The sequence below is a fragment of the Triplophysa rosa genome, linkage group LG9 (genome assembly GCF_024868665.1).
Source record: "Triplophysa rosa linkage group LG9, Trosa_1v2, whole genome shotgun sequence".
Lineage (NCBI taxonomy): Eukaryota > Metazoa > Chordata > Actinopteri > Cypriniformes > Nemacheilidae > Triplophysa > Triplophysa rosa.
This window is the reverse complement of record NC_079898.1, coordinates 9,839,451-9,853,785: the sequence shown is the minus strand read 5'-3', so window position 1 is coordinate 9,853,785 and position 14,335 is coordinate 9,839,451. Positions and strand designations below refer to the sequence as shown.

The window sequence follows — 14,335 nt, the reverse complement described above, 5'->3', positions numbered from 1 at the left end:
TGTCAATGATCATAAAGGGGGTGAAAAAGCAAACGGTCATAGCAGCAAAGCAAACCTCATAGTCCTCTTTTAGCTGTGAAACAGTATTAGGAGGAAATGCATCAAAACGTCAAAAACATGACTGCAAGTACAACGTTTTGTAAAGTGTTTAATATCTTTTCAAACAATTAAATGAAAGTTTAAAAAAGAAAGGCTGTTTAGGGCTGCGCAAAGAAAGGTCACTGGGAATAAATCTGAATTATTCATCTTGTGGCTAACTGGTTTGGACAAATGCTCATGTAGGTCACGTCATAACTACGCATCATTCTAATGTTAATGTGCTCTCAACGCAACATAATTATTGCTCCATTTACTCAGCCAACAAATATTTTCAAGTAAAACTAAAGTGTTCACGCTTTATAACTGCAGAAGGAATACATTTCTATCAAATTCTAAATCTCCCAATCGTGTTTTACGCTGGAGCTGCTCTGAAAGTGGATGGCACTCTGAGCTATTAATCTCTCTTCTACTTCACTGACTTCCTGTCATAAAGCGTTTGCGCCGGGCCTAGGCGGCGGAACATGACAGCGGCACGTCCGAACGGCACTAGCGCCGGGCGTTGTGGGTAAACAGGGTGGATATGATTGGTAAAATGATCCTGGGCCAGGAGTGCGTTCGCGGTGTGTCTGGTGTGGGCGGGCCAGGCAGCTCTTGCCTTTTGTTTTTCCACCTGACTGATGTCATTAGCTCCGCCCGTGTCACGCCGAAGCCTGCTCGAGTTGACAGCCTCTCTCTTCAGCCCTGCTAATCACGTCATTCTCTCTCTACATCTCTTTCTTTCTCCGCCATTAGCCGATGACTGCCTTTCCTCTAGAGTCACTCGCCTTTCACCTTGTCATCTTTTTCCTTTTCTAGGCCTCCTTTTTGAAGCTAGTCTGTTTTCTAAGGAATCGGTTTCTGCAGTTTATTTTTGTCATAATGGTGTAAAAGAACATCCAGTGCTATTCTTATAGGGGTTTTTCTGTCGTTTTACAGTGTCAGCAAGGCAACACGGATATTCTTTTAACGTTCTAGTAATGGGTTTTTCTAAAGTTCAGGTCACCCCTAAACGTATACATTTCATACACACTTTGTTTTGTAATTTTAGCATTTGGTGTAAATCTCTGCTTTTTGCCAATAGTTTCTAAAGATATTATTTATTACTGTTCAATAATCTCACTATGGACATCGGTGGCACTTTTTTTGTATAATAAATTGTAGTTGTTTTTTTCATACACCCATCTGTGTTAACTGTATTAAGTCTTAATGTCCTTGCGCTATTCCTTTTACAGGACAGTGACAAACAAAGTGACTGATAAAGCATGTAATTGAGAGAGAAAAAAGCTTTGCAAGGACAGGTACTTCCTTTTGGTATTTTTTGGGCTGGGGGTTTTTTTGAGAAGGAGAAAGACATCAGTGTCTTATTTATATAATTGCACTAAACTGCTATCATCATTAGATTAAATAAAATGCAAAATCTGAACAAAAAAAACCCAATATAGATATAAAACAATATATCACAAAATAAAAAGGGTTGGCAAACAGTTTTGTTCAGAGAGTACTCACAGGTGGGGGTGGTCGGGTTTACTTACTTCTCTTGCAGCCACACTTTTTTATCCTTTTGGGATCTGTGATGTCATCATGACAAGATTTGCAGTAGAAAAAAGCTCTGAAAAGAGACAAAAATTGATATTCCCCTTCAAGCGCGTCCTTAACATGTCACAGCTTTCATTTGTATTTAAAGGTGAAAAGTAAACAAACTGCGTGACAAACTCAGGAGGACAGAAAAAGTAATTCTGATGGATTGAGGACACCATTACCTTTTCACCTCTTTGGCATCGCTGGCGATAAAGAATCCCAGCGTCCCCTCCTGCATCTTGACGTGATTTCCCGGGTTGATCAGAATGCTGTTTAGTGAGAAACAGGGTCATTCTCATTAACGTGAAGAAAATCAATCTTGCACATTCAAACACTCTAATCAAGAGGAATGGTACACGTTTTTGACCTTGTTAAGAAGACTGATGAGCAAACATGTAAATACTGCTTTCTGAATTTCGGAAATGAAAATGAAGCTGCGGGGACACTGTTGGCGATTCTAGAATACTATCTGGGTTTCTTTTTTTAACTGCTTTCACACAAAAAGTACAGCATGCCAATTTTAATTATTTTCTCATGATGGTCTCTGTAGACTGAATCGTCCATGTGGTGAAAGAATTAAAATTGGGATGGCAAAAGAGTTTGGCCGATGGGCATTCAAAAACTGAGGTCTATCGCCACACAATAGTGCAGTTGGTCTCCTGCTTTACTGTAGCAGAATGAAAGGGAATGACCAGCCCACCAAGAATTCAGGATTCATTCTGAGGTTTCAGAATAGCCGGTAGCTGCATTACTAAGCCAATACATGCAAAATGGCCTTCAATTCAGAGTTGAAACCCATGTAAGTATAAGTACTAAGTCAGCTTTAGACAGGGCAGCCAAAGTCTAAAGAGAGTACATGTCCAAAAAATTATTTTACCCATGCATTTGAAATTAAAACAGCTGATTTAGTGCAACTCATTTTTAGCAGTAAGCACAAATCAAGCTGCTTCTGTAACAGAACACTGTAAAACAATCCTGTAAAAAAACTGTAATTTTCCAGCAGCTGGGGTGCTAGTAAACTACTGTAAAATAACTTTAAAATAAAGTTTTTTTACATAACATTACACGTTTTTCTTATTAAATTTAAGTCTTTTTCTGTAATTTGACTATTTTTATGTGTTTTTCAAAAGTAAAAAAGTTTTTTTTTACATAAAATTACATGTTTTTCTTGTAAAATTGCAGTATTTTTCTGAAAGATGCCAGTAAAATACCGTAAAATAACTTTAACTACAAAATTACATTTAAATTATGTTTCTTAAAAATGTGCAGTCTTTTACTGTAATCTGAGTTTTTTGCTATAGTTAAAATGATACTTTTTTTATATTATATGTGAAAAATCTGTTAAAAAACATATCAGTAAAATTCTGATGAAAATAAAGTTTTTTTACAGTGAATAGACAAAAGGATCTCAAGAAGTAACATTAAAAATGCAGCGCTCATGTCATAAGATTAAAAAACATGTCTGACTATGTAAATTATAAAAAGTTAAAATATTTAACTGAACATGAGTGAACATGTACCCTTCTCTTAGGTTTGGCTGCTAGGGTGATGGTCAAACCTAAGCTAGCTCTCTTGATATCTCAGTGAGACCTCCCTTGGTGGGCAGGGAATATTTCAAGTTAATGATATCAAGTTGAAGTTGAGAGTTGGTTGGTTTGTAAATTGGTTCAAGAGTGTGAACAGAGTCACTCCTGAAGCACTGTATCATTCCCCATTAATTAGACACAGACGGGACGACACAACACAGCCATTAATGGTTGCCTGTTGTTAGGAATCATCAATGAATTGAGTGGCAACTGCAACACTTGACAGACATCCAGCCTGGCTTAAGTGCAAGGCAGGGGAGCCCAGACGAAAGAGAAAGCTATAAAATACAAATGACAATAAAGCCACATTGAAGACAACCCACTGTTCTATATATTCATGAAGGCAGAATATAGGCAATATCTCAAACATCCATGACGTTTAAAGTTTGATATATGTATGGAAACCCTTTCCTCTGGGCTCAACAAATAACCACTTTATCAGAAATGAAGACCACCAAAAAAGGGGGATTTAATCCATCATAAAGCAAAAGTTGGCTGGTCAGTTAATGAAAATGTCAAGAGCAGTCCGTCTTTCTTGAAATCTCTGTGCAGGGGATCATTATCACAGAGCTTTACATCTGATTAAATAGCCCCTTTAGTAAGATGCAGTACATTTAGCATGCTGTTTAGAAGATGAACACAAACTGACTTGTTAACCGACATTCACACACATTGCTCCCCAAAACTGAGATTTTCACACAGTTTGGCACAAAATCCGAAAGAGGCCGCATGCAACAAGGCTGATAACAGACCGATTGCATTGCGTCGATTCAGATCAAACCTCATATTATGGGAAACAAAGCAAGCAACACACGTCACGCGACAAGAGTGTCTGGGCATGCAGTTACCAAGGGCACATCTAAGAGAGAGCGGCACGTAGATGCAAACTGTTGCAGTAACTTCTGTGCAGTTGGATTGTTGTATAGAACACCAAACTGACAGGAAGTGACCTCACTTCATGAACATCTACTCAGAGACGCACAGGCATTTGAGAACGTGATGAACGACAAAAACCGACTGACAAACCTGTCATTCATACAGAATCAATGTCTCACATTTATATACAAATACAACTCACGCTCACTCCTACACACACAGTGACAGACAAACCGTACACAAAGACACACAAACGCGTGGTAATGACAGAAAAGGCACAGATGGCTTCCATGAATAGTGTGGCTTTGATTAACCAATCGTTTTTAAGACTGCCGAGTCAAACTTGCCATAGTGAGGCGCATTAGTCTTGAATGGACAAACACTAATATTTACATGATATAGAAACTCACTGAATACAGTTTTAATAAACAATAAAGGTTCCTATAACGACATTTCCCAAAATGCTCTTGGCAATGAGCAATACGTAAGAAAAACATGAAGTACTGTTTGCATGGACAGCTGAAAAACACAGGGGCAGAAATGATTCGCAGCTGATGGATACTTAAAAATAAACAGACGGGGGAAAACGAAACAGGAAGTCAGGAAAAAACACCAGTGATACACATGGAGTGGATTAACGCTGTGTTGATAATGTGAACAGTACAGACAAGGAAACGAGTGAATCGAACAATATCAACTATTCTCTCTGCCTGCAAAGAAGTTAGTGCATTTAGCACAAAGATCACAATTAGAAAGATAGCAAGAGATTTTGGCCATGTTTGAGGGGGGTGGTTTCGCCCACAGATGATCTAAAGTGTAGAGGGGTGAGATAATGAAGAGGGCGTACCGCTTTCTGCTTCTGCAAACAACAAGAAAACATTAGAAATCAAAACAGACTGAAAAAGGAGGCGAAGTGACAGTCATTTCTGTATCTACACATTAAGATCAGAAATTTCCAAAAAATGTCATTCGCTGTGAATAACAAAAGTAGAGGGCAAAACAGTCACTGTAAAACACTCTTCACAACAGTGATGCAAAGAAAAATGATCCCAAATGAATCCCAAATTGTGAACTTGAAAAAAATCCCAGGACACTAAATTGAGAGTTACACTAGAGTATAATGCTGTGCCCTCTAAAGGTTTTGTCATTATGTGTGGTACGGCAAAGCTATTAACAATATTTTAAAGCAATCCATTGGAAAGTAATTAAAGTCTGTGAACTGTATCATAACAAGAGTCAGGGTAAAAAATAACTTCTACTTTAGAGTCCATCCATGTGTTGGCACAAGAATAGTGGACATTAGTGGCACTTTTATATAATGTTGGGAAATAACAGGGTACTGTGTTCTTTTTTAGCAGGCGGGTAATAAAAAACATTCAAAGCTATGTGATAACTATAATACAGACCTCTGTGAGAAACAACAACAAAAAACCTTCCAACTATCCACATTAAGAGTGGGCGGTATGACCAATATTGCATATCACAAGACAAGTAATTGTAGGTCATGGTAACAATTTACTGTACTTAATATTGATCACAATATTTTTTAATGTGACTGACATATAAAATGATATTATAATTGGTATTTACATTTTTAATGTTGTTGCTTTATGGCTGATTTTTAAAAATGCAGTAATTTAAATGAAGGGTATTTTCTTTAAAAAAAAAAAAGATAACTTTTACATTTCTCCCAAATAAAAATGTTTTTACTTGCATTTATTTGCAAAATAAATTGAAATGGGACAAACAGGTCAATATAACAAAATAGATGCAATGTTTGCAGAACTTGAATACTGCCAAGAAAACAAGTTCATATTCATGTTTAGTAAGGGTGTGCAAAGCAGCCGGTATTTGTATCTGTATTTGTATTTGTTCAGGGGGGGAAGTATTTGTATCTGTATTTGTATTCGAGTAAAATTCAAAATAGGCGTAAAAATCCAGTTTTTTTGTGTTACACTTCTAATTTACGTTATAGTGTACGTAAACGGAGTGAACTTGAGAGCACCCGACTGCAGACGTCAATAATGCAGCGTAACGGAATAATCTCCCGATCAAACTCCGCTTCCCGAAAGTTATAAACTGCCTCCGGAACCCAGTTAAGGTACAAAAATCTATTCAACAAAAATAGTGATGCACGCAGTGAAGTCTTTTTTCGCTCAGCCGAGACTTCTCTGTTGCTGTGTGGAGCAGCCTGTGTCAGTCACCTCTTTTACCCCCACCCCCCCCATACTCCTGAATGTCACTCACTCACTCACTCACTCACTCATGCGGGCATGCACTGCGGTCTCGTGAGAAAACGCAGCTTTTTGATATAAAGTTTTTCTTGTTCCCGAATACAAATATTTTTTAAGTATTTGTTCGAAATAAGTATTCGTAAAAAACACGCTATTTGTTCCTTTCCGAATACCGTATTCGGGTTCGGCTCCACCCCTAATGTTTAGACACAATACTAATGTGATTTTACATGTTTTATGTGAAATTTAATGTGATTTTCATATAAAAGTGCCAAGATGCAATGGATTTTTATTGCTAAACAACAACTTAATCTTCATTGTGACTTATTTTGGCATGCTTTACAATTCATATGTTAACATTTCTCCACGTTTTCAAATCAGTCCTGTCCACTTATAACAGAATGAACAGAGCTGTCTACCCTAGTAAATACCGCCCAAGGATTTGAGCAATAAAAAATAGCATTGCTGCATATCTTGATTATGTAGTAATCCACAGTACCAGGTCATTTTGCTGATATTTGCTTTGTGTTTTAATGCCATATTATTGTGTACACGAAATGCATTAGTAAGAGTTACAATGCACATAAACATTGGAACACAGGTTGTGGATGTGGGAAGGGGTGGTGGGATTTGGCAAAAGTCAAAGTTACTGCGACAGAGTACTTCATGTTATTAGTTCTAATGGGTCACTTAACAGAATGCCACAGGAGTGCTATTGATAGAAGGTTCTTAACTCCAAGAGTAAAGACGTCATCAATGAAGCACAGTGAGTCTGAACAACTTCTTCAAGACACTGATCGTCATCTGTGATGCTGTGAACTTCATCCTGCGGATCACCATCACTGCGGATCTCAATGAGAAACCAGATTTGGTTCCATGTAGTTTTGAGGATAAACCTGTCAGCCTTTTCTTACGTTAAAGCCACAATATGGAATATTTGGACCGCTAGATGGTACACTTTCGAAACAATAACAAAAGGCTAAGCTAAATGATGTTATGTAGGAGAGTGGAATTATGGGACATGTCGTTTTCACCATCCAGAGGCGTATGGAGATCGCCCATCATGCTAACGGTCGAGGTAATGAATTAATTTTATTTTATGTCATCATAATGAATTAGCTGGCAAGAAATGTGTAATGTAATGCTACGTTAGCCCGTGACTGATATTGGACTTTGTCAACTGATTTGGTAGCGTAATGCTACACATTTTTACGTGTTTAAAACATACAGTCGTCATTTAAAAAGTAAATTTGAACGAACCCACAGTATTTACAAGTAACGTTATTCGTTACATATTTTTGTGCGACATATACTGTATTTCATAGGGTAACTGCATTCATAACTATTCAAATAATCCGTGCATGAGTATTTCGTGAACAATAAAAAAAATTGTGCTTACCTGTCTATTAAAACACAGAGTCTCTGTCGAGTCCAAGTTGAAAACACTTAGAAAACACCACCCTGATATTAATCCTTGTTTTATTTCTTCGTTTGTCCATAAGCCTGCTTGCCTCATTTGGGCTACGTTTATGCTTTTTTGGGTTTCCTTTACTCGCCAATGAGTAATCGTGATCCATAATAACAGAACAACAGATGCTGCGTCCCAGATGCTGTATAACCACTACCGCATTTGCGTGTATTTGCCGTAGTTTCTACAACCGGAAACTGAGGGTAGTGCGAAGCAGCGGATATTAAGTCACTGATATGCGACAAATACAAGGGAGACAAGGGACGGGCCATTATTTTAAATAGGAATTTCTCTGGATTCGCACATTCTTGGGAACATTTGGGATAATGTAAGTACACAGCTGCATGAAATATATCACACTGTGCAAGTGATTTTTGGATATTTCATAACAAAATTTTTCCATATTGTGGCTTTAAATAGGACAACTGTACCATAGCGTGCTTGTAGGACCAATGAGGAACACAACTGCTTTGCCCCTCTTTGGTCGCTTCAGTGTGCTACGATTAACCAAAATGGGACAAACCTGCTTTCCCTCTGCTCTGACTTGTATTCAATAGCGATCAACAGCAACTTCAGCTTCACATAGCACAGCCTGTGACAGAAAGGCAACAGAAATAACTGCAAGTGTTCCAAAAGTCATTCAGCAATTTATGTTTGTATAGATAAGTGTAACTAACCGCTGTTTTGGATACTTACTCACAAACTGCAGGAAATGAAAGCCCCACAAAGGCATTGGACAGGTATTCAGTGTACATTTCATTAGCCACTCCCTCCAGATAATACTTCTGCCATGTGTCCTCCTCGATCTGCAGTGCAAAGACACTTTAAATCAAAGACACATTACACATCGCCATGGACCTTAGTCAGCATAGATGTCAAATTTATTTGATGACATGAGGCCGTAGGAGATGACGGTACGGTCTACTCTGTATAATACTGTATGTTACATCTCTCAGGATCCGGGGCTGGGCGGGGCTGCGATAAGAAGCGGGACTATTAGCCAAATACCCTGCCATTAGTCAGCCATCTCACCTAGCCAACATCTGTCAGACAGACAGTCAAGAGAGATGCTCTCAAAGCCAGTCTCGACTCTCTTCCCTGCGTCCCGACTAAGAGCACATGCATTCTGGGCAGGCATCTTTTAGGCCTGCACTAATAGGTGGAGTTTTGTCATTTAGTCCTGAAAAGAGATTGAAGCTTTTTGCCGTAGGCTCTCTAAATTACCCTGTACGTTTTCTCCTGTCTGTCAGAGCTGATGCAAGTGTTACGGGCGTTCTCTCACACTAACTGAACAATTATTTCCATGTATCCCTCCAGAGAACCCAACCCTAAGCCTTTCTGCTTAATGCTTTTTCACACCTGAAGTGGCCAGACCAAAGATTTTTGTTATTTTTAGCAAACAGAAAATTAGCTTTGGCAAAGATATATGATGGCTTTAATGAATTCCGTCGTCCTAAATGCCCTCACAAATCAGCCATGCTGCACTCGATAACTCCTCAAACCCACTCCTCCAACACAATGCTCCACCAGGATTTTTATTTAATGTAATTGATAGGTTTCAAAAGGTCACCTGATCGCTCATTTTTAACAATATTCAAACAGAAAATGCTCATTGTGTAAGTGTGGCCATGTGGTGCATGGGTGGCATGGGAGGTCCTTGCTTTAATTCCTCAGTGTTTTTATGAGACGAATGATGTGCCTTGCAGATGTTTCCACACATACCACATTTAAACAGTCATTATAAAGTCATTCCTCATTTCTGTATGACATGAGAATCTTGCTCTCGACATTGAAAGCTTGCGCAGCCTTCTAAAAAAAATCAAAGAAAGCAATACAGCTCCTCATGGATTTGACAATAAGTTTTACAATCTCTGTGAAATATTTCAGTCTGACCTCTCCCTCTTGATCTCTCTTCTTCTTCTTTCCCAAACAAGTCCATCCAAATCTGAACCACCTGATAATAACCCGACATCTTCCTGCAGCCCTGACTGCCTTTATGGCCTCAGACGGTTTAATCTGGTGTTTTCTCATGTATGACTTTTAAGCAGTCTGGTTCATTTGAACGATAAATAAAAATGTCTCTGGGATGCCGTTCATTGACTATCAAACAGACACATGGTTCGCATTTCCCCGCTCCATCAGCACGCAGGAGGACAGTAAATTTTGCATGAGGAAAAAACACAAATTTACATCCACACTTCCACCATGCCGTTGACTCATATAAACTACCTCATAATGGCAACTGTGCTGCTCTCCAGAGTAAGTCCCGAATGAGACCGGCGGCCTCAGAAGATGATTTACTCAATAGCATAATGGCCCTGGTGATTGAGCTGAAGGGGGAAAGGCTCGGGGGGCTGATTGTGCTGTACGGATTTGATCAAAGCCGCAGGACGGGGCTGACGGTACCTTAATGTATGATCTCATGGAGAAGAGGTTGGCGAGCATGGTGGACAGGCCCTGTGCCAGGCAGCTCTGGGCAATGAAGCCCGCCTTAAGCTCGGCAAGGCAGATCGCATCATCGCCCTCCTTCCAGTTCCAGCTGGGAATGTTTAGCAGATGGGCCTGCGGATACACGGGACAGCACGAGGGGGGTTAAACTCGACCCCTGCTGGGATGTCTAACATGCGTATTAATGAAAAACAAGATTCCGTTTTCATTTACTAAGATTTCAAAAATGAGTTTTTCATTATGACATACTGTACATAGATATTTCTTATTTTGAATATATCTTGTTTGATCGCATAACATGTCATGCAAATCATATAACAGCAGCATGTGGCTATTTAAGAATTCATTGCTAGAGCAGAATTTATGTGTAGTAAGGCAGTCTGATCCAGCAGTTGATATTTAACGGCTTGAGTCTTGAGTGAACTGTCCCATGAACAAAACACATCCATCAAGTTATTAAGGGCAACATCTATCTTCTGCTTACAGCCCTTAGTGACAAATACAAAGCCACATGTATGTCGCTTTAAATAGAGATAAACTTTGAAGAAAAAAATACAGTTGTCGTGATGTGCATTTCATTTCGGAGAACTTGAATATTTTTGTAGACATGGAGAGAGCAGAATCAAATAGCTTGTCACTGCCACATTGCACATTTGGGCCCATATTTAAAGGTTATTTGTATATCATACAGTATCTATTTTTTCAAATTCAATTTAAGCTCTTTTTTTATGGCAAGCTTTTCTTACTTTGTTGTGGTACTGCAACATCTGAGTGATAATTCTGATCTTCGGGTGGTAGTTCTTGATAGATATGACTCTGTAAAAAACAAACACATGTACAGAACATTTTATTTACAGGCCACTGAAAATCTACAGTGCATAACAGCTTTGCAAGCCTTCTTAAAATTGTTATTTGTTATTGCTGCAACTTTCATATTTTATTTTCATAAAATGTTAACTGGAATTCAATGAAATGATTTAAGATAGCAGCTTAAAATTAACACCTAAATAGCTATTTGGGCACTTGGATTTTCCTAATACACTTTAAATCACATTAGCAAAAAGGTGGAGGTGGAGCAAGCTTTAAATCTTTCTATTGAAACAACAAACTCTGATGAATTGTGCACAATAAGACCTAGGGAGTATATTGTGCACTTTATAATATACAAGTAAATACGGTCCATGACTTGGACTTTTGCTTAACCTCCAAAATACTGTAACTCACTTTAAGTTTTAAAGCAACCATCTGCTTTATGAATAAAAATGAATTAACCTATCATTTCTATAGGGAAGAAAGCGATATAAAGAAGTGATAAGTGGTGGAATGCATTCCTCGTGAAATCCAGTATAACGTTCTCTCTGGTCTCGTAATAAATGTGTAGAATTAATCTTCATACTATGCTGCTTTATAACACATGAGTTGTTGAGAGGAGGGTTCAAAAGAGCACTCGGAGCCTGAAATTAATATTTCACTTTCCGAACAGAGGTGCTATACTGTGGCTCAAAAAGAAATCAAATATGTTTGCCTTCACTTCACACACTCTTCCAGGACAATATTAGCTGAAATTCCATCTGGGTCTTTTCGTCTGTGTCCAGATATAACGTGTGAATGTGAGTGAGTATTGAGTTGACCTGAGATGCTCAGTATCTCATTCACGCCTTCCTTTCACAGGAGAGTGAAACACATCATCTGTTTCACTAGAGGACTTGTTCTAGTGTGCGTATAATGTGAAAACATAACGCAAATGTGTTTCATGCATGCACACATAACTGACCTCATGATATTGGAGGCATCTTCAGCGTCAGGGTCTGCACAGTATTTGTTTGCAAGAATCAAGCAGGCATCTGCTGACTCGATCTGTCAAAGTGGGGAAGAAAAACCTTTTTAAAAAAGCGTAAAAGCATGCTGTGTTATGTGTATTATTTCGACAATTCTGCACCTGGAATGCACAAATAAATCCAGTTGTCTGTTACCTGTATAGATGTGTTAAAGTGTCATAAGAAACTGGGATTAAACGTCAGTTTTATGTGTAGATGTTACCTTGACTCTAGCCAGATCATGTGGGTTGAGTACCGATCCTTGATAGAATTCCACCTGAGTGAAGTGACGTTTGAACAAGGCTTCCAGCTCAAGATTAGGGGAAATACTAGAATTCAAACAAGAGGCAGAAATAAAAGTGCATTAAACGCTGACAAACAAGATTCACAGTGAACGTTTTTCATTTCTGCACCAGTAATTGCACCAGACAGAAATACAGCAATGTTTCCAAACACTCCCCCTATTCTTCAGACAAGCAGAAAACGCTGCCAACCCCTGAGCCGTGTTGTTCTATCAGGCAGATATATGAAGGCCACTCAAACAATCCATGCGGTTCATCAATCTGGTGCCACTGGTGATGCAGAAATGTACAGTTCCCCATTAACAAACAAACATCAAAAACAGCCTATTGGTAGAGCTCCGACACTGAAACAACTAAAGCTGGTACATGTTTTGCCTAATAACGCACAGCCATTATACTTAGTGGGGAATGAAAGTCATTAAATGTATTCCAAAGGGAATTGTACTTACTTATGAAGAAAAACAATTTCTACATTGACATCATCCCTGTCCTTGTGTAGGAAGTCTTTAAGGAAGTTGGAAACACTTTCGAGCGTGATGTGACCACAAACCACAATGTGCCTGTAAGGGGGAAAATTCAGCTGAAGAGTGCAACATAAAACACAACTAAAGTCTGGCATACACTAAAGAAGAGCATCAAGTCATAACACCGAAAAGAAAACGTCTTGAAAACATTAAACGTTGTGGCTTTAAAACCATCGCTGCCCTTTTCCGTCATAAAAGCATACTGTTGCTTTACCTCATATTTATAAACATATTGTAAAACAGCCTTAAAACACTACATGAAAAGCTTTGAACTTTTCAAGACAAACAAAATGTAATCTTGCATTTTAACATTGGATTGTCAAATGTTCTTAATAAGCCATGTCTCTGCAGCCAAACCGCCCCTGAGCTAAGACGCTTGTTGACATGTTCCTCGATACAAAATGACATCCATCAGTACATCTGTCAAAAGCTTTTGAATTGTTTTTAAATCTGTGGCCGCGGTAAACTCTAACCTCCACTTCTCTTTCGTCCTGGCAGGCACTGAAACAAAAACTTGGTATACATCAGATGGAACAAACATTCTGTTTCAGAGCTCGACTGGAGTGTGCCAAAGGTCACGGCCTTGCGGGGCTCATTTTTCTCTACATACTAATGTCTAGTTTCATACTTTAGAGCTGTTTTCCAAAACCTAGCGGGCTCCATTGCTAAAACCTCATAAGCAACTGATTTTTAACAGCTTACTAATAGTGCTCAGGTAAAACATGATTCATTTTTTTTATTATCGCCTCTTATGAAGACATCAAATGATGCACCTGTGGAGTGATGATGGCTATCCTGCGAGTATTTCAGATGACATCAGCTCTGGATTATCATGCTAAACTGTAACATTTTACATATTGTCGCTGTCCTTCTGATACCTTAGATGTCCAAATTCACTGTTTTTCAGGAAATGGAAAAAGCACTGTACTTTTTTAATGATTAAATACGGTGTCGTCAAAGTTGACAAGTACTTTTTAATAGTTTTTATTGGTTACTGTAAGCAGAGTCCTACACGCGGGCAGGCACCCGCGGGTACCCGCCAGGGTACCTGTCGCTAATATTTCATGTAATGGGTGGAATAATTATTCATGTGTCATTTGCGGTTCGGGTGCGGGTCGGGAAATAATATTACATTAACAATGTGTCCTGTTTTCGTCCGCAACATTCACGATTTGATCTGAAGCTGCAAAAGCTCGCAGGTAAAGCCTAACGTTACATAGATTTCAGTGCGCTGTGCTTCTACTATTATATATTATAGGCTATTTTTGTAACTGTTCCCCATTTAATAAAACATGAAAGAAACTGAATAAATAAAAATGTTTCTCATATTGGCCGCTGTGTCACTGAGGTGCTGCGTTTGTAAGTCCGCTATGATAAAGCGTCTGCTGCATTAGGGCTAATAAATATATTGACGTTGTTCTAAA

The 14,335-nt window shown here is 38.7% G+C and overlaps 1 protein-coding gene across 2 annotated transcripts in view; it reads right to left on the bottom strand.

Moving 5' to 3' along the window:
- Positions 1 to 14,335, bottom strand: part of kcnma1a (potassium large conductance calcium-activated channel, subfamily M, alpha member 1a) — a 176,474-nt gene that overhangs the window by 32,504 nt on the left and 129,635 nt on the right. For both annotated transcript variants that reach the window (XM_057342163.1, XM_057342161.1), the window contains exons 10-19: positions 12,837 to 12,947; positions 12,309 to 12,414; positions 12,043 to 12,125; positions 11,015 to 11,084; positions 10,227 to 10,382; positions 8,517 to 8,626; positions 8,344 to 8,412; positions 4,966 to 4,977; positions 1,839 to 1,925; positions 1,611 to 1,687 (exon numbers count right to left, since the gene is read on the bottom strand). In XM_057342163.1, the coding sequence (XP_057198146.1) occupies positions 1,611 to 1,687; positions 1,839 to 1,925; positions 4,966 to 4,977; positions 8,344 to 8,412; positions 8,517 to 8,626; positions 10,227 to 10,382; positions 11,015 to 11,084; positions 12,043 to 12,125; positions 12,309 to 12,414; positions 12,837 to 12,947 (881 nt within the window). The remainder of the gene's footprint in view (positions 1 to 1,610; positions 1,688 to 1,838; positions 1,926 to 4,965; positions 4,978 to 8,343; positions 8,413 to 8,516; positions 8,627 to 10,226; positions 10,383 to 11,014; positions 11,085 to 12,042; positions 12,126 to 12,308; positions 12,415 to 12,836; positions 12,948 to 14,335) is intronic.